The sequence below is a fragment of the Arabidopsis lyrata genome (assembly GCF_000004255.2).
Source record: "Arabidopsis lyrata subsp. lyrata unplaced genomic scaffold ARALYscaffold_1, whole genome shotgun sequence".
Taxonomy (NCBI): Eukaryota; Viridiplantae; Streptophyta; class Magnoliopsida; order Brassicales; family Brassicaceae; genus Arabidopsis; species Arabidopsis lyrata.
This window is the reverse complement of record NW_003302555.1, coordinates 2,164,184-2,182,794: the sequence shown is the minus strand read 5'-3', so window position 1 is coordinate 2,182,794 and position 18,611 is coordinate 2,164,184. Positions and strand designations below refer to the sequence as shown.

The following is an 18,611-nucleotide window of genomic DNA, read 5'->3' as shown; positions in this document are numbered from 1 at the left end:
TTTCCTTTAAGCAATGCAAGTTTGTGTTATGGCCCATTTGCGCGAACCTATCAGAATTGTAATCAATGCTAACTAGTTCGTTGAGTTGCAAATGAGAATAGTAATTTTATTAAGTATTGTATCCCACAATTAGGAATTGAATCAAAAGTATGGGCAGACGAGGTAGTTGAGAGGAGTAAACGCGCCCATTCAATTGTCAATGGATGGATGAGAGAGGTCGGTCATGTGTGATGGGTACTATGGGCTCTATCTTTCACCACACGGCCCACTCTAGCTTATTTTATTTTCCATAGAAGTTTCAGTCCATTTATCTATCCATCCTCCCTTATCCAGAAATCAACAGCAATCACAGTACTACTATAAGAGCGTTGACAAAATACCAATATTATTTCATTTTTTTTTTTTTTTTTTTTTTTTTTTTTTTTATTATTATTATATTATTATTTCATTTTTTTTTTTCATTTTTCTTCTTCACCGTCCAGAAGAATCAAAATATGTATACTAGTGAAGTAATGAGATGTTTTCAAAATAATAGCTCACTCTTTCAATTTTCTAATTTGTCTTTTTAAAATATTAGATTTCATATGATTGAAAGAAATCGTACGTCAGCATCCTTAATATTATTGAAAACACATCACATGTTTTTAACTTCCCTGGTTAGTATTTCTTATTTTAAAAATAAATAAATTAGAAAGTAATCAAAATAGTACTCCATCTGTTTTTATAAGATTGATTTTCTAGAGATTTCACATTTTTTAAGAAACAATCATTGTTTAATTATTTATTTTTATTAAATATTTTTTAATAAATTATAAATCAATAGTAATCTGAAACAGTTAATTATTACGTTTTTTTTTTTTTTTCTTTTGCGGAAGATAACGAAACCCTAACCCATAGAAGTAGGATTAAGGCTCTGATACCATGATAAATTGATGAGAATAAGAACATAAAAAATATTTAGAAAGAATTATAATTAGACTAGAACATCAAACTTAAAACACTAAAACATCAAACTCAAGGAACAAAAGGAGTATAATCGGAGCAACTCTCTCGACGGTCCAACCAAAAATTAGCAACCACGTGAACCAATTTGACGGAAATAATTGGTTTCCGCGTTCATCACGAAATAACCAGAGATATATTGATCATCCAACGGCCAGTAACATCGTTCATTGCAACACGCTAAGGCAGCTGATTACTACCCTAATTCCGACAAAAGCACCAGTAACCGTCTAACCCAAACCAAATTACGTCAAAACGACATCGTTTACATCGTAAATCCTCTGATGCGCACTAGTTCGAAGAATCCTTTAATGGAGAGAGAATGTTCTTCTTCTTCGTCTTCTTCTTCCTCCTCTCTTGTCGGATCTCTCTGATTTAGTTGATTTTTCATCCTTCTCTGCTCCCTTTTCTCACAATTTCGATACTTTTGCCAGATAATTCTTCTCTTAACCTATAATTTTGTGTCTCCTCGATCTCTCTTAGGACATTGCTTTAGCTTCTGGAGGCTGCTCATTAGATCTCTGTAAGTGCGTGAAAACTCAAAAGATCCCATCTTTTTAATTTATTTTAGGGTTTTCGTTTTGAATTAGGGCTGAGATAAAGCGTGTGATTGTTCTAGGGTTGTGTATCTCCTTAGTTGAGGAATTGGTAGCTAAAGATGAAACCCTAATATGGTCTAGTATGTAATATAATCCGTCTTTTTTTTATTTTGTGAATGATGGTATGCAGATTAGTGGGTTTAGGTCAAGTTCTGGATATGGATAAGGAGAAATCTCCTGCACCACCTAGTGGAGGTCTTCCTCCACCATCAGGTCGTTACTCTGCGTTTTCACCTAATGGAAGTAGCTTTGGAATGAAATCTGAATCATCGTTTCCTCACTTGACTCCAAGTGGGAGCAGCAGCTCAGATGCTAACCGATTCAGCCACGATATAAGCCGAATGCCGGATAATCCACCCAAGAACCTAGGCCATCGCCGAGCTCATTCAGAGATTCTTACTCTTCCTGATGACTTGAGCTTTGATAGTGATCTTGGTGTGGTTGGTGCTACTGATGGACCTTCTTTTTCTGATGATACGGATGAGGACTTACTGTATATGTATCTTGATATGGATAAATTCAATTCTTCTGCTACATCGACTTCTCAAATGGGTGAGCCATCAGAACCAGCTTGGAGGAATGAATTAGGCTCAACTTCTAACCTTCAGAGTACGCCTGGTAGCTCTAGTGAAAGACCGAGAATCAGGCACCAACACAGCCAATCAATGGATGGTTCGACAACTATCAAACCTGAGATGCTTATGTCAGGGAATGAAGATGTGTCTGGAGTTGACTCTAAGAAAGCCATCTCTGCTGCTAAACTTTCTGAGCTTGCTCTCATTGATCCTAAACGTGCTAAGAGGTATTTTTCTTTTCTTAACAGTATTCCTTCTATATTTTTAAGAAGCTGTGTATAGTTTTTGGTGAAACAAACATGATCAAATTGTTGCCACCCTATAAGTTCTAGGTATGTGGACAAATAGAAAAGATTAAAGTTCGGCTGGAATTTTACATAACCCTTCATCTAAAAGTAGCTCACTCGTATACGTAATCCATTACGGTAACTAGTTATGAATTTTTATTAGATGCATGACCTGTCGTATCATTTGATAGGATATGGGCAAACAGACAGTCTGCTGCGAGGTCAAAAGAAAGGAAGATGAGATATATTGCAGAGCTCGAGAGAAAAGTACAGACTTTACAAACAGAGGCCACATCTCTCTCAGCCCAGTTGACTCTGTTACAGGTTTGGAGACCAAATTCAATTCTAGACTATGATATTTGTTGTAAGTTTATTGTTTTAATCTTGTTCTCTTTTCATCCTTGTGTTCAGAGAGATACAAATGGCCTGAGTGTTGAAAACAATGAGCTTAAACTGCGAGTACAAACTATGGAGCAACAGGTTCACCTACAGGACGGTGAGAATCTTTTCTGACATACGTCCTAGGAGCTGATATTTCTTTATCTCTTTACTATCTCAATGCAAATAAACATTGTCAATGAATGTTGAAGGTGTAGTATATGCCATACCACGTTTTGGATCTGTCAGTGTAGGATTGTATGCCATGCTTGTGGTCATACTAAGCTTAAAATACAGATCCAGAATCTGGCATAATAACATAAGCATACACCTTCAAGACCCATTACCATTTCTCTGGTTAAGAAAGTCTATATATATATATTTGTCCCAAGTCGGGATTTTCGCTGCACTTTGTTGTGAATGCTGCTACTTGATTGATCGTCTTTCTCTGTTTGACAGCTTTAAATGATGCACTGAAGGAGGAAGTCCAGCATCTTAAGGTATTGACGGGGCAAGGTCCATCAAATGGTACATCAATGATGAACTACGGTTCTTTCGGATCAAACCAGCAATTTTATCCCAATAATCAGTCGATGCACACTATCTTAGCCGCACAACAGTTCCAGCAGCTCCAGATCCAGTCACAGAAACAGCAGCAGCAACAACAACAGCAGCAGCAACAACAACACCACCAGCAACAACAGCAGCAGCAGCAATTTCAGTTTCAGCAGCAGCAACTGTATCAGTTTCAGCAGCAGCAGCGGCTTCAACAACAGGAACAACAAAGCGGGGCTTCAGAACTAAGAAGACCCATGCCTTCTCCAGGTCAGAAAGAGAGTGTGGCGTCGCCTGATCTTGAAGCTCCCTTGACAAAAGACTGAGTGTAGACTGTGCTAATGTCCAATTTAGTAAGTTACTCTTGGAAATCTCCTTTTTCATTGCAGGCTCGTGGATTTGGGATTATTGCATTATAGAGTTAAAACAAGACAGCTTAGAAGTTGCGTATTTAGAAGTTGTTAGTGAAGCTTTGGTTCTTGTCTGTTAAAAGGTTCTCTTTGTATGATCCTAAGCTCTTAAAAGGTTCTTGGATTTGGTCATTTGGTTAGAACTGGGTTCTTAATCCAAGTCTGTAGTCGTTTAACTATATTCATATTCTTTGGCTTCTGTTCATTTTGGTTATTTGAAAAGTTTCATTTGGTCTTGGCTTTGAAGATTGTGATGTCTAAATAAAACCTTGAATTTGCGAGTGTTCTATATCAAAGCATAAATAAAAGATAGTTACAAAGAGAAATTGTTTCCAAGGATATGGATTACAGATTTATCGCTAAACTCACACAAAGTTGAGGGAACAATTTCTGGTAGAGAACTGAACCGAACCAAACCAAACCAAGCCGAAACTGTCCTTCACAATATCGATCTCTTGCAACAGCAAACCGAAACCCCTCCTGTGGCCATGGAAGAATAACCTTGTCTCCATGTTTGCTGGAGATGAAGACAGATTTAAACAAAGGAGATGAGCAAGGTTTTTTTTTGTATTTACATGACAATGCTTAGCATATCCTCCTCCTAGCAAACTTTGGAGTAGTCCTGCGATCTTAGCCTTTGAGAGAATCCTTGAGAGAGAATGGAGGAAACGCATCCTATCATACGACAATAAATAGCAAATTAACACAGGCACCTACTATTCCCAGGGTTTCACAGCCAAATAGATATATGAGTAAATACTGAAATACGATGATTACTTTGCCATTCTCCTCAGTCAAGTATTGTCTCACAACTGTCACCTGTTGTATGATCCTTTCCATTGGTGTGTAGCTTGGGTGGTTTGTGTGTTCTAGACAATGTAATTTGCAAAGGTCACAGGAGGGCAGAGATTTTCGTGGAGGTAAAAATATAAAGAACTTACCAAGAATTGTGCGGTTCAGGTTATCAGCAACCTGTTGTCGGTATTCAGAGCTCAAAAGATGGAACATTGGGGATTTCTCAGGGTCTTCATAAGCCAGCAATGCCATGACGTCCTGCCTCAGGAAAAACAAATCTCCCATCAGTTGGAAGAACAGAACAAGTAATCTGCCAATACATCAAGATGAATATAATAGAGGATCAAACAAGATTCAGACTTACTTCAAGCTTTTCTACATATTTTGGGACCTTCCCAAAAGGAGCCAATCTCGTCTGAGCAAATTCAAGAGCTTCTGTGCTGCACACGCAGAGAATCATTTTAAAGATTCAAGGCACTGAGAAAACCTGAGTTCCCTATGGAAAAACCAATCATAAATTCTCACCAGTTCCCAGCACAGACTCGGTCGACAAAATGAAGGCATAGAAGATCGAAGTGCAAATCCTTGTTTTTCTCAAGCAAGTCTTGTGCTAGTTGTTCAGTTAGTTCAACAGCCTTCAACGCTTTCCTCTCCAGTATAAAATGTATTATTTCTGAATATTTAACAATCACAACATATAATCACAGAGTAGACAATCAATGAAAGAGTAGTTGAACTCACGTTTTCTTCTCTCCAAGTTATCACGATCAATTGCGGGTTGCTTAACTCCAGTGCAAGAAGCAAGTGAGTCCGCAGTTTCGTTGAAGCAGTTATGCAGAAGATATGACATTACAATGCTGTGAATGTCATTATCATCAACAACCTGGTTAACAAAGAAAATTCTTTTTTTAGAGGATAACAACAGTTTCCAGATTCCAATAACTAAATATAACACTGCAGTTCCAAGGAGACTAGTACAGCTTCTAATTCTGGATAAAAAGCCTAAAATGACTTGTATTCCATGTTCAAGTTTGAAAAGGCCCCGATCTATTTCATACTAAGAGCCACCACCAATACACAAGACGATAAGCAATGCATATCCATTCATGAAAACCTAGAATAATCCATAACCCAATCAAATGAAAGCGGTGCGATCATCGTTGAGCAGGATCGTTATTCTAATTCTGAAATCTCGTCATAAAACATTTCAGGGAGAGAATAACGTACGGTGTGTGCGAATTGACGAGGATCCATATTGTTTCAGGAGATCCGTGTAATGCTCCAGTAAATCCACTAGACGCCGGTGCGAGAAGTAAACTATGGATCTCCGTCGCCGGAGGGGAAGAAGCCAGATGAGATGGCCAAAATTCGGTGAGGTTTGAGTCGCCGAATATAGTTTACGATGTGGTCGACTCACTTAACCATTTCTTTTTTATGTACAGTAATTTGGATTTTTTGAAGATTTTTTTCATTATTACTTTAAAACTAAAAGATTATTTTTCCTTTTAAAATGTGATTTTGTTATCTCCATTTGATATTATTAATCTGGAAGAAAAATTTTACCTGCCTAAAGAAAAAATCTTATAGAATGAATGATTTGAATTATATATGGGTTTATTTAATAGTATTCATAATAAATAATTATAATTTTGTTAAATCCAATTAATAAGATTATTTATGTATTATTTTTAATTATAGTAATTACCAGTTGGACTTGGACCCAAAATGTTATTTCCAGTTGGACTTTAAATTAATAAGATATATGAACTAAAAAGCGTTATGCTGCTACGGAAGGATTTGTTCGCAGCTTCCGTTTCAAAGCTAAATCCAAACAATAAAAGAAGATAATCAAAACAAGAAGATTCAAAATCGGATTATCTTCTTCGTTTGTTTCCCCGTGAGAAGTTTTCGTTTTTGAATTAGGGTTTTTGGTTCTTCTGCTGCAAAAGGTTTATTGTTTGCTCCTTGTCCTGCGATTGAATTAGTCTTTTGTTAATTGCTTATCTCAACTTTGAATTTCTCCTTGTGATTATTGTAGCTGATTCCTCGTTAACCTCTCAAACTTGTTAATCGTTTCTGGGTTTTGATTGCTCTGTTTCTTTCGGATCAAAACAACTCTTTTTTCCGTTTCTTCATCTGTGTTCTAGATGAATGTAAATTCTATTATCTGGGCCCTGTGTTTTGTATTTTGAATGGTATGCATGTTATTTAGGATCATCAAGGGCTTAGGTTTCTAGAAAATCTATGAATCATGTGTGTGTGTGTGTGTGATCATGCTGAATTTGTGTTTCACTCTTTTCTTTTAAACAGTTCATGGATCCCAAGGGAAATTAGCTGAGGAATAGAGCCGCATAGATACTTTTGTTTTTTGATCATATGCTTTGGTCTTCTTGTTTGCTATACACTAAGTATAATACATGAGACTGATATCCTCTCTCATTTTTACTCAAGGGTTTTAGTTGTGTGTTGCAGGTTTTCACAAGATATGGGTGGCTCTGTTGGTGAAGAAACTGAGCCAGAATGGATTAAGAGAGTGAAACTAGAGGGTGCTGTTCCGTGTCTTCAGCCAGACAACTGCCAAAATGGTTGGACTACGCCATCTCCTGACACATTTATGGTTAGAGGACCAAAGTATTTCTCTGACAATGTTAAAGTTCCTGCTGGTGATTTCCTTCTAAAGCCTCTGGGTTTTGATTGGATCAAAGGTCCTACAAAGCTTTCTGAGATCCTGAGTTATCCGAGCAGCAGAATCAGGAAAGTTATCGATGAGGAGTTTCAAGCAGATGGAACTAAGCCTTTTGTATGGGCATTTAATCTCCAGCTTCCCCACAAAGACAATTACAGTGCTGTGGCTTACTTTGTTGCCACAGAGCCTATCCTTGAAGGCTCCCTGATGGATCGGTTTCTGAAAGGAGATGATGGGTTTAAGAAATCGAGGCTTAAACTGATTGCAAACATTGTCAACGGCCCTTGGATTGTAAGAAAAGCTGTTGGAGAGCAAGCGATCTGTGTGATTGGACGTGCACTGTCTTGCAAATATGTTTCAGGAGAAAACTTTGTGGAGATTGATGTTGATATCGGTTCTTCAATGGTCGCTAGCGCCATTGTTCATCTCGCATTTGGTTACATCACAACATTGACCGTTGATCTTGCGTTCCTCATTGAGAGTCAGACGGAAGCAGAGCTTCCAGAAAAGCTACTAGGAGCTGTGAGATTCTCTGAGCTGCAGACCGAGTCAGCCAAGTTTATCGAACTGAGCACCAGTAATGAGCGGTGGGATCAAACTACCTCAGAGCGGTCGAGCTGGTGGAAATCGATTGGTAATGGATTCTCTAATCTGCTTAACCAAGATACAGCCAACATGAACAATACTTCTCATGGGGAAATCCAGAACCAGAAGGATGAACATGTACAACAGAAGCAGTAAGTGTTTTGGGAGTTAACTTCACAATTCTTTGAATTTGTTCGATCTCATTTACCAAAAACACACAAACAAAAACTTGTCAATTCTTAAAAAACCGCAGATGTATAGATTGGTTTTTTACTAATATGGATGGATATATCCAACAACAATTCTTGTGACCAAACAACCATGCCTAATTTTTGTATTGGTGTCTTTTAGGATCATTTTTTTTTTCTAGAACAGGCTACACAGTCAATTCTTTGTTTGTTAACATACCAGTATATTTTTTTAATGATTGCAATAATCGTTTTTATGATTGAGAAACCGAAAAATTGAAAGAAGAAGAAGGAAAATCTGATCGAATGGTACATATTAACATAACATGTCGTCATTCCAAAGAATAAAGTCACATGTCATTTTCAAGATTACGTGTAGTCGTGTAATACTCCCTGATTTGAGTAATGCCCAACTCTTTCTTTCTTGATGAAGCCCTTTTTTTTTTTTTTGTAAAAATCTTTCTAGAAATCGTAACAATTCACGAGACTTGAAATTCGAGCATATCATAAAAAAAAAAAGTCTAGTGGTAGTGGAATTATTGAATTAGTTTAGTAGTCAAAATATAAAAGATAGCAAGTGTGAACAGAAAAATAATATCTGAAGGCAGAAGAGATGACGAGAGGAAGAAGGAGAGCCACAGAAAAAGAGTGGGACCCAGGAGACCTTGCTGTAAGAAGCAGAGTGTTTCCTTTTGATACGCAGGCAGAATAATTAAAACAAGCAACAAGATTCATCAAATCCTTATCTTCTCCTCTTTCACTCACCACCAATTGCTCCCACCAACTTGTTCCCCACAAAACACTCTCTCTTTCTTTTATTCTCTCATCTCCATTTCTCAAAGCTCTTTCTCTGAACCTACGCTTCTGCTAAGCAATAAACCCTTCTTTTTAAGCATTCTTGACAAACCTAGATTTGTTGGTTTCTTGTATACGGACGGTGATGAAGATACAGTGTGATGTGTGTGAGAAAGCTCCGGCGACGGTGATATGTTGTGCCGACGAAGCTGCTCTCTGTCCTCAATGCGACGTCGAGATTCATGCCGCTAACAAACTCGCTAGCAAGCACCAACGTCTTCATCTTAATTCTCTCTCCACCAAATTCCCTCGTTGCGATATCTGCCAAGTGAGTTTTACTACAGATCTCTTTCTCTAGGTCATTGATTAGATCTTGACAAAGGTTTTGATAGATTTTCGTTAGTTTGGATCTACTCTTTTAACAAAGTTGTGAACTTTTTATAGATCTTATAGCAACTGTTGCGTGTATGCCTTGTTGTTTAAGACTAGGGTTTGCTCATTATGTTTCTATGACTTGTAGGAGAAGGCAGCTTTCATTTTCTGCGTAGAGGATAGAGCTCTGCTTTGCAGGGACTGCGATGAATCCATCCACGTTGCTAATTCTCGATCTGCTAATCACCAGAGGTTCTTAGCCACTGGGATCAAAGTAGCTCTGACCTCAACTAGCTGCAATAAAGAAATGGAGAAGAACCAACCTGAGCCTTCCAACAACCAACAGAAACCTAATCAGATTCCGGCTAAATCCCCAAGCCAGCAGCAACAACCTTCTTCTGCTACTCCTCTTCCGTGGGCTGTTGACGATTTCTTCCACTTCTCTGATATCGAATCCACTGATAAGGTAGTGATGAGAATTGTGATTCAATGTTAGGTCCTTTTATAGCACTTTGTTTGCAAGAAATTTTTATGGACTTTCTTGTGTAAAATTGAGCAGAAAGGACAGCTTGATCTCGGGGCAGGGGAGTTGGATTGGTTTTCAGACATGGGATTCTTCGGTGATCAGATTAATCACAAGGCTCTTCCTGCAGCTGAAGTTCCTGAGCTTTCTGTTTCGCATTTAGGTCATGTTCATTCATACAAACCCATGAAGTCGAATGTTTCCTACAAGAAGCCGAGGTACGAGATCAGAGATGATGATGATGATGAGGAGCACTTTATTGTCCCTGATCTTGGCTAAAAAGCTATATGTAAGCTATATGTGTAGACAATCTTCAATGTAAAAGAAGAAACAGAACCAATCTGCATAAGGATGATGTGTGGAGTCAATGTCATATACATTTTTAGTTTTGTCATAAGTTGTGTAGGATATGTTGAGAGCTTATCATAAATGTCTGTGTGTTGAGTTTTGTTCATACCACTTGAACATGGTATATGCTTAATGCTTGATGCTACAAACCGATTCTAAATGTGTTTGCTCTGTTTTTCTTAGGTTTTTGTTGTTTGTTCGATGATTATTACTCTGTTTTCGAAGGCTTGAGAAACAATCCTCAATGCAATTTACGATTCCAAACAGCTGACTAACACAAGTACGAAAAACTCTTTGTTTTCTATCAGCAAGAAAAGCTCAGAAGCCACAAGTCTGTTTTATTCAATACAGTGAAGAAGAAAAAGTGAAGACCGAGAGAACCAAAATAAAAAAAAAAAGAAAAAAAAAAAAACTTTGGGATCCTTTCATTACAAATGATCAGAATCATCAGCAAGAATCCAAAATTACAATAGACAAGGGGAATTTTGGAGTTAAAAGATAAGTTTTACGTTTCTATTTGTCTCTTAAGAAAACTGAGAGCTTCACAATCTGAAGGAAGAGCTGGAATGGCTCCCTTTTTAGTCGTCGTGATGGCTCCACAAGCATTTGCAAATCTTAGCACTTTTCTCAATCTCTCTTCCTCCTAAGAAAAAAGAAAAAACAGTAAATATCATCAACAAGATTCATTTGATTGACTAAACACAAAGATCAATGGGAGTTACCTCAAGTACAGAGTGATCATCCACAATCTGGTTTAGAAGCGCGCCAACGAAAGAATCACCAGCTCCCGTAGTATCCACCGCGTCCACATGGAAAGTTTCAACAGATCCATGGAAATCCTACACAAGAGAGCATCAATTAAAAGCACGCCATGGTCGTCATGATGATGAATATTTGTGGTACATTACTTACCTTAGTGTAGTAACGACATCCGTTTTCCCCAAGTGTAACAAGCAAGAGCTTCAAATTAGGATGCCACAGAGACATAGCTATCTCATCATCGATCGTTTTGTTTCCGGTCAAGAACTCAAGCTCGACGTCACTGACCTTAATGATATCAGCCTTGTCCCAGATACTCATGATCTGAGTCCGAGCTTCATCAGGGGATGGCCAAAGAGGTTCCCTCAGGTTTGGGTCGTAGGAAAGAAGAGCTCCGGCTTCTTTCGCCACTTCCATTGCCTTCATGTGAGCTGATCTACATGGCTCTGTTATCAAACTTATTGATCCATAGTGGAACACTTTCGCCTGCCAAATAAAGAAAAATATGCATCAAATCTCCAAACCAAGTAAAATCTTGAAATCTTGAAAACAGAGATAAAGATTTCCCGTACGGATCTGATTAGTTCGAGGTTGAGTTCATCTGGCCGGAGAAGCATATCGGCGCTAGGATTCCGGTAAAACATAAACTCTCGTTCTCCGTCGGAACGCAGAGTCACAAAAGCGAGTGCGGTTCTTGCTCCTCTATCGAAATTGATCGCCTGATCGTCGACACCGTTCTTTCTCAAGATTCCGGCAAGCATATGGCCGAAATCATCATCCCCGAGTTTTCCTACGAAGGCAGCGCGACCTCCGAGACGTGAGACGGCGATGGCGACGTTAGCCGGAGCACCACCGGGAGCTTTGAGAAATCCGGAGGATTCAGAGAGGGAGACGCCGGATTCCGTGGGGACGAAGTCAATGAGCATCTCGCCGAAGCTCACGACGAGACCTTTATCGCCGGTGGATGGTGTGTTGGATGATGTCATTTGAACAAGATCGATTTTGCGTTCGAGAGATCGAAGAATGATGACGATACAGAGAATGAAAAGTGAACGAAGTTTTGAGTAGTTTATATAAGGCTCAAAGAGAGTGAAGACAGAGTTTAAATCTTTTGAGGTCATTTTTTCACATAATGTGTTTCTTTAAGAAAAAAAAATAATCATAAGTAATTCAATCCTTGAAGATATGTTTGAAAAGTGGAAGATATAAGTTTATAGAAATTCCAGTTATACTATATCTTGGATTTCAGATTTATTAACATTTGAGCAAAAAAAAATTCTATCTGAATTTCATTTTTTTCCATAATTGTAGTTGATACAATTCTTTTGGTTCAATGGATTACATATTGAAACAATAAAATTTCACTAAGGTTCAATGAATTCAACGTTTCTATATGGTTATGAAAGATTCCTATATGGTTGATCATGGAAATTAAAAACTTTGGATGGTGGATAAGAAACAAAACACTCTCACTCACTCTTTGACATAAATAATTAGTATTTTTTCACCTTAAGAAATGATTCTAAATCATATACTAACACCATAATGGACCAAAGTATATTTTATTTTTTGGGTCAATATATATATAATTATCTATGTTTATACAATTAACAAAAAGGAAAATTTGGTGGAGCAACAAATGTGAAGTCAAATGCAAGAAAAGTTACATGTCGCATGGGTTCAACTTCACAGTTTCACATAAACTTAAGTCTCTTCAATCTGATTAAAAAAAACTGTGGGATCCTTTTATTTCAAATCAGACTTACCAGTATGGATCTCTAAACACACACAAAATCACAATTAACAAGGAGGAGCCGTACAACACAATTTTGAGAATTTAAGATAAGTTTGACGTTTCTTTTTGTCTTTAAGAAAACTAAGAGCTTCACTGTCTGTAGGAAGAGCTGGTATGGCTCCCTTTTTAGTTGTCGTGATGGCTCCACAAGCGTTTGCAAATCTCAGCACTTTTCTCAATCTAGCTTCATCCTAAGAAAAAAATGAAAAAACGATATATATATCATCTGTAAATCCATTTGATCAAAACTAAGGAAGATTCATTCTATTGAGTACACACCTCGAGTACGGATTGGTCATCAACAATCTGTTTTAGAAGCGCACCAACAAACGAATCTCCAGCTCCGGTAGTATCTATCGCGTCCACAAGGAATGTTTCAACTGATCCATGGAAATTCTACACAGACACACACACACATATAAGCTAAAGAAGTAAGAGCAAATCAGCGTCCCAATATAGTTCTAGTGAATCAGTATTGGAGACTTGCAAAAGTAGCTTTCTTTATTAAAAATGTGTATGGGACATTATACCTTTGTGAAATAAGTACATCCCTTTTCGCCGAGAGTAACAAGCAAGAGCTTCAGATTGGGATGCCATAGAGACATAGCTGTCTTATCATCCATCGTTTTGTTTTCGGTCAAGAACTCAAGCTCAACGTCACTGACCTTAATGATGTCAGCCTTGTCCCAGATACTCATGATCTGAGTCCGAGCTTCTTCAGGGGATGGCCAAAGAGGTTCCCTCAGGTTTGGATCGTAGGAAAGAAGAGCTCCAGCTTCTTTCGCCACTTCCATTGCCTTCATGTGAGCTGATCTACATGGCTCTGTTATCAAACTTATTGATCCATAGTGGAACACCTTCGCCTGCGCAAACAAATACAATTTGTATCAAATCATATTTGCGTTTTCAAATAAAGTCGTAGGTTCATAACCTTAAATTACATTTTACAAAAAAAATCATATGTTAATCTTAAATGTAAAAGCAAATTAATGCAAAACGGAAAGATTCTTTTGCTATTTACAAAATTATATTATTAATTCACGGCCCGTGAATTGATTTATCACCTTTCATTAATTTGCTAAGAGTGAAATTAGCAAATTTTAAAATTACACGTGGCATATTCTATTGAAAGTAAAGATTTAACGTACGGATCTGATTAGTTCGAGGTTGAGTTCGTCTGGCCGGAGAAGCATATCGGCGCTGGGATTCCGGTAAAACATAAACTCTCGTTCTCCGTCGGAACGCAGAGTCACAAAAGCGAGTGCAGTTCTTGCTCCTTTGTCGAAATTGATCCCCTGATCGTCGACACCGTTCTTTCTCAAGATTCCGGCGAGCATATGACCGAAATCATCGTCTCCGAGCTTCCCTACGAAGGCGGCACGACCTCCGAGACGTGAGACAGCGATGGCGACGTTGGCCGGAGCACCGCCCGGAGCCTTGAGAAATCCGGGGGATTCGGAGAGGGAGACGCCGGATACAGTAGGGACGAAGTCAATGAGCATCTCGCCGAAGCTCACGATGAGACCTTTCTCGCCGGTGGATGAGGCCATTTGAACAAGATCGATTTTGCGTTCGAGAGATGGAAGAATGAAAATGAACCAAGTCTGGAGTAGGTTTTATATAAGGCTCCAAGGGTTTAAATCTTTTGAGGTCACATAATAAACAAGTCAATCCTTGAAGATATGCTTGAATTGAAACGTGGAGTATATTTTGAATTTCAGATTTATTACTATTTCTGTACAAATTCTTCTATCTGACTTTCATTTGTTCCATAATTGTAGTGATACAGCTTTTAAGGTTCAATTGAATTCAACATTTCAACATGGCTGATCATGAAATTATAACTTTGGATATATATATATAGTGGATAAGCACAAAGCACTCTTAAATCTACTCACTCACACTCTTTGACCCAAAAATTCATGTCTCAATATTGCAAGTTTTTTTCACCACTAAAAAATGATTATAAGTAAGTCATATAGTAACACCATATTGGACCGAACCAGATTAAAGAGTTCGGTACATCCATAGTCGGACTAGGAAGTTGACACAAAAAAGTTGGACAAGTCTTAGAAAGATGGGTTGGCTCATAGATCTATTTAAAACTCTGAAGTCTCTTTATCATATAGAGACAATTACAAAACAGGATCCTTTCTTTTAAAATTAACAAAAAAGAAGAAGAATGGACAATCAAATGTGGAGTCAATTTCAAGAAATAAAAGTCGGTGCAAAGGCTAACCAAATTTGTATCTTGAACCAAGAGTTATGATAACAAGTCGTTTCAAACGACAATAGCTATATTTCATATTTTGTAGCCTTGATATAACACAACACAAACCATAAGAGAAACAAAAATTAGCTAGCTTCTTTATAATATATCATCCTTGCAAGGGAAAATATTCACACAAAAAAACTGCTAAACACTCCTCATCAAGCTTCCTGGCCGATTCACTTTTCAAGTTATTTTCCTAGAAACATCTACTCATACTCGCAAACTAATACCAAAACCATTAAAACATGTTTCGTCATCTTCATCGAGGACTGAAAAAAGGAAGAGAGGAAAAGGAAAACAACAATAGAACCATGCTCTTCTTTATTTAAGCTCTTTTGCAATCTCTCGATCAGACTCAGGCAAAACTGTTTCATCCGTTAAGACGGAAGAATCACCTGCACTTACGTTCTGGTTTTCTTTCGGTGCTTGTTCCTGGTTCTGGTTCATCATTGATTGCATATCCTGCATTCTTGTGCGGACAACACTCGTCACCAATACTGCAAACAAGTAAAAGACTGGTCAGTATAACACATACATATGATCTCATGATCGACCCATAGAGAGTACATAAACCGGTAAATATACACATATACAAGCACGGGTACAAGAAACACGTAATTAGAGTGACAGAAAGAGAATCATACTAGCAGCAGTGCCAATAGTCCATATCCAGAGGATCTTCAAGCCAGGGCTCTTCTCTCTTCCCATTTCCTAGATAGCATCACACAAATTCATTCCAAATGTTAGCAGAGTGACAACCTAAAACCCGACTACAGTTTTAGCTAAATAATGATCAGAAACCTAGACCAATTAACAAGGTTTTGTTTCTTGAGGCGAATCTAAGCAAAAACTGATTATAACTGCAGAAAAAAAGGTTTAAAGATTTGCATAAACATCTTCCGCCAGAACTTGCACCACATACGTAAATCGAAGCCCAATTATAACAACCTCGTAAGACTCTAATCCCACCACATAAAGCCTCAAGAACTAGGATTTCAGATAAACGATAAACAAAATCACAAGTCTCAGCTGTTCAAAACCCTTGATTTGAAACCCAACCCTAAATTTCTCAATACAGCAAAAACGAGTTTCAGAAACTGTAAATTGGCGATTAAAGTTTACAAAATTGAAAACTGAATGCTACTTTCTAAAGTGAGAAGTGCTTGGGTTGAGCAAACCAACATTCGCGATATCTATCAAGCCAATCTAATCCCCTTAACAAATATTGAGACGGATTCAGATCCAGAGAAAGAATCAGGGAAGTAGAGCGAGAGATAAAAACGATACCTTTCAAGATTCAAAGAAAAGACCCAGAGAGCTTGTAAGCGATGAAGATTAGTCCCACCCAGCGAGCGAATCAGCTTTTAAGACTCGGAAGAAGAAGAATCTATCTGGTTTAATTTACTATAACCGGATTAAACCAACCTATCATTTGATTTCACTAGGGCTAAGGCCGTCGTTTACTTTGCTATTAATCAATTTGTGACGGTGATTAGAATATATGACGTCATCGTTTCGAATTTATATTTTGCCACATGTTATATGGTGCGGTCTTGATATTTTTATGAATAAAATTGCCACATAATAACATAAGCTTATCTCTCTCATTCTTCATGCTTCTATGCCAATTGTTGGTTCTTTCATCACACTGCTTTTAAAGTTAACAACATCATTACCTCGATCATGCATGTTCTCCATTTGTCCTTCTTTAGCAAAGCGTCTCCAAAATGTAATTAAGTATATATATTTTATAATGAAATTAGAGGCTATATACTATATAGTATGTATCAACGAAGACGTACATTCTCAAATTGTTGTCTAATTAATTTTTATTTTGAATTTTGAACTAAAGCACCACCTACCATCTTATGCTTATGGAATGGGCCGGCTCTGACCAACCTTGTTTTAATAAGGGACCAAACCACCACCACTAGCAATTACGTCGAAGTAGGTATGGCTTTATCGACTGGTCTAAATTTGTTTGGGGTTTTCCTTTTCCACGTACGAATGGGTTGGGTCCTTTTTTTTAATAGAGAGATATGCTTCATTAGTTTTATAAATAAGAGTTCCAATGTTGGCAGTAAAATCAACAATAAAAGGAGTTCCACTTTTCTATTTTTCTCCACTCCAAAACTAGAAAGAAAAAAAAACACATCATGACGACCACAACGAAGAAGCCGCACGTTCTGGTCATACCGTTTCCACAGTCCGGTCACATGGTTCCACATCTTGACCTCACTCATCAGATTCTTCTCCGTGGAGCCACCGTCACTGTCCTCGTCACACCCAAAAACTCTTCCTATCTCGATTCTCTCCGTTCACTTCACTCGCCGGAACACTTCAAAACCCTAATCCTTCCTTTTCCTTCTCACCCTTGTATACCTTCCGGTGTCGAAACTCTCCAGCAGCTTCCTCTCGAAGCTATTGTTCACATGTTTGAAGCTCTCTCTCGTCTCCACGACCCTCTCGTTGACTTTCTCAGCCGTCAACCACCGTCGGATCTCCCCGACGCTATCCTTGGAAGCTCATTTCTCAGCCCTTGGATTAACAAAGTAGCTGATGCTTTCTCTATTAAGTCCATTTGTTTCTTACCCATCAATGCTCATTCGATCTCCGTCATGTGGGCTCAAGAAGATAGAAGCTTCTTCAACGATCTCGAGACTGCCACAACGGAAAGCTACGGGCTCGTCGTCAACACTTTCTACGAACTCGAGCCTCAGTTTGTAGAAACTGTTAAAACACGTTTCCTGAATCACCACCGTATCTGGACTGTCGGACCGTTGCTCCCCTTTAAAGCCGGCGTTGACCGTGGCGGGCAAAGCTCAGTCCCGCCGGCGAAAGTCTCGGCTTGGTTAGATTCGTGTCCCGAGGATAACTCCGTCGTTTACATCGGTTTTGGAAGCCAGATCCGGCTCACGGCGGAGCAAACGGCTGCTTTAGCGGCGGCGTTGGAGAAAAGTGGTGTGCGTTTCATATGGGCGGTGAGGGACGCAGCTAAAAAGGTGAACTCCAGCGATAACTCCGGCGAGGAAGATGTGATTCCGGCGGGATTTGAGGAGAGAGTGAAGGAGAAAGGACTTGTGATAAGAGGATGGGCCCCACAAACTATGATTCTTGAGCATCGAGCCGTTGGATCTTACCTAACTCATTTGGGTTGGGGTTCGGTTCTAGAAGGAATGGTCGGAGGAGTTCTGTTGCTTGCGTGGCCGATGCAAGCAGACCACTTCTTCAACACGACGCTGGTCGTTGATAAACTAAGAGCCGCAGTGCGAGTTGGAGAGAACAGAGACTCGGTTCCTGACTCAGACGAGCTAGCTAGGGTTTTGGCTGAGTCGGTGAGAGAGGACTTGCCGGAGAGAGTTACGTTGATGAAGCTGAGGGAGAAAGGCATGGAGGCCATTAAAGAAGGTGGGAGCTCTTACAAGAACTTGGATGACCTCGTCGCAGAGATGTGTGTGTAATAAAATATTCTCTTGTTTTTTAAGAAATGTTTGTTTAAGAGAAACAATAAGCAAATGGGGTAAGACCGTAAGAGTAAGACCTATGTTGTTGTATTTTCCTGTTATTTTTTCTTAATTTTGTATGAGAACGATTAACTCGATTAAGAGTTCGTTAGTCAAGTTTTTATTATGATTTAGGGCAATAAATCCAGATTGGTTAAAAACGAATGCAAGCTTTTTTTCCACA

At 38.6% G+C, this 18,611-nt stretch overlaps 8 protein-coding genes across 10 annotated transcripts; 4 read left to right on the top strand and 4 right to left on the bottom strand.

Moving 5' to 3' along the window:
- The first annotated feature begins 1,117 nt into the window (after window positions 1-1,117).
- LOC9325648 (probable transcription factor PosF21) lies at window positions 1,118-4,052 on the top strand. Of its 2 annotated transcripts, none has more exons than XM_021012187.1 (5): window positions 1,118-1,529; window positions 1,732-2,403; window positions 2,655-2,787; window positions 2,875-2,959; window positions 3,301-4,052. In XM_021012187.1, the coding sequence occupies exons 2-5, from the start codon at window positions 1,760-1,762 to the stop codon at window positions 3,720-3,722; spliced, it is 1,284 nt and encodes a 427-aa protein (XP_020867846.1). In that variant the 5' UTR covers window positions 1,118-1,529; window positions 1,732-1,759; the 3' UTR covers window positions 3,723-4,052. The 2 variants fall into 2 exon arrangements, with proteins under 2 accessions (XP_020867846.1, XP_002892318.1); XM_002892272.2 differs by having other exon boundaries at window positions 1,120-1,525.
- A 28-nt stretch (window positions 4,053-4,080) lies between these two features.
- LOC9328380 (glucose-induced degradation protein 8 homolog) lies at window positions 4,081-6,031 on the bottom strand. Of its 2 annotated transcripts, none has more exons than XM_021012191.1 (7): window positions 5,829-6,031; window positions 5,343-5,484; window positions 5,127-5,244; window positions 4,966-5,041; window positions 4,748-4,859; window positions 4,584-4,675; window positions 4,081-4,481 (listed from the first exon to the last, which is right to left on the bottom strand). In XM_021012191.1, the coding sequence occupies exons 1-7, from the start codon at window positions 5,853-5,855 to the stop codon at window positions 4,437-4,439; spliced, it is 612 nt and encodes a 203-aa protein (XP_020867850.1). In that variant the 5' UTR covers window positions 5,856-6,031; the 3' UTR covers window positions 4,081-4,436. The 2 variants fall into 2 exon arrangements, with proteins under 2 accessions (XP_020867850.1, XP_020867849.1); XM_021012190.1 differs by having other exon boundaries at window positions 5,127-5,274; window positions 5,829-6,029.
- Window positions 6,032-6,334: 303 nt separating this feature from the next.
- LOC9328379 (protein ENHANCED DISEASE RESISTANCE 2-like) lies at window positions 6,335-8,296 on the top strand. Its single transcript, XM_002892271.2, has 2 exons — window positions 6,335-6,550; window positions 7,074-8,296. The coding sequence occupies exon 2, from the start codon at window positions 7,087-7,089 to the stop codon at window positions 8,026-8,028; it is 942 nt and encodes a 313-aa protein (XP_002892317.1). The 5' UTR covers window positions 6,335-6,550; window positions 7,074-7,086; the 3' UTR covers window positions 8,029-8,296.
- Window positions 8,297-8,708: 412 nt separating this feature from the next.
- Window positions 8,709-10,258, top strand: LOC9325647 (B-box zinc finger protein 24). The gene is made up of 3 exons (XM_021012189.1): window positions 8,709-9,183; window positions 9,376-9,693; window positions 9,787-10,258. The coding sequence occupies exons 1-3, from the start codon at window positions 9,001-9,003 to the stop codon at window positions 10,027-10,029; spliced, it is 744 nt and encodes a 247-aa protein (XP_020867848.1). The 5' UTR covers window positions 8,709-9,000; the 3' UTR covers window positions 10,030-10,258.
- A 119-nt stretch (window positions 10,259-10,377) lies between these two features.
- On the bottom strand, window positions 10,378-12,101 carry LOC9325646 (probable fructokinase-2). The gene is made up of 4 exons (XM_002889536.2): window positions 11,430-12,101; window positions 11,011-11,343; window positions 10,821-10,937; window positions 10,378-10,741 (listed from the first exon to the last, which is right to left on the bottom strand). Exons 1-4 carry the CDS (start codon window positions 11,976-11,978, stop codon window positions 10,604-10,606), a joined length of 1,137 nt encoding a protein of 378 aa, XP_002889582.2. The 5' UTR covers window positions 11,979-12,101; the 3' UTR covers window positions 10,378-10,603.
- A 476-nt stretch (window positions 12,102-12,577) lies between these two features.
- LOC9325645 (probable fructokinase-3) lies at window positions 12,578-14,557 on the bottom strand. Its single transcript, XM_002889535.2, has 4 exons — window positions 13,801-14,557; window positions 13,183-13,515; window positions 12,932-13,048; window positions 12,578-12,843 (listed from the first exon to the last, which is right to left on the bottom strand). The coding sequence occupies exons 1-4, from the start codon at window positions 14,200-14,202 to the stop codon at window positions 12,658-12,660; spliced, it is 1,038 nt and encodes a 345-aa protein (XP_002889581.1). The 5' UTR covers window positions 14,203-14,557; the 3' UTR covers window positions 12,578-12,657.
- Window positions 14,558-14,918: 361 nt separating this feature from the next.
- LOC9328378 lies at window positions 14,919-16,314 on the bottom strand. The gene is made up of 3 exons (XM_002889534.2): window positions 16,212-16,314; window positions 15,569-15,635; window positions 14,919-15,421 (listed from the first exon to the last, which is right to left on the bottom strand). The coding sequence occupies exons 2-3, from the start codon at window positions 15,630-15,632 to the stop codon at window positions 15,246-15,248; spliced, it is 240 nt and encodes a 79-aa protein (XP_002889580.1). The 5' UTR covers window positions 15,633-15,635; window positions 16,212-16,314; the 3' UTR covers window positions 14,919-15,245.
- Window positions 16,315-16,986: 672 nt separating this feature from the next.
- LOC9325644 (UDP-glycosyltransferase 89C1) lies at window positions 16,987-18,592 on the top strand. Its single transcript, XM_002892269.2, has one exon. The coding sequence runs from the start codon at window positions 17,081-17,083 to the stop codon at window positions 18,383-18,385; it is 1,305 nt and encodes a 434-aa protein (XP_002892315.1). The 5' UTR covers window positions 16,987-17,080; the 3' UTR covers window positions 18,386-18,592.
- The last annotated feature ends 19 nt before the right edge of the window (window positions 18,593-18,611 follow it).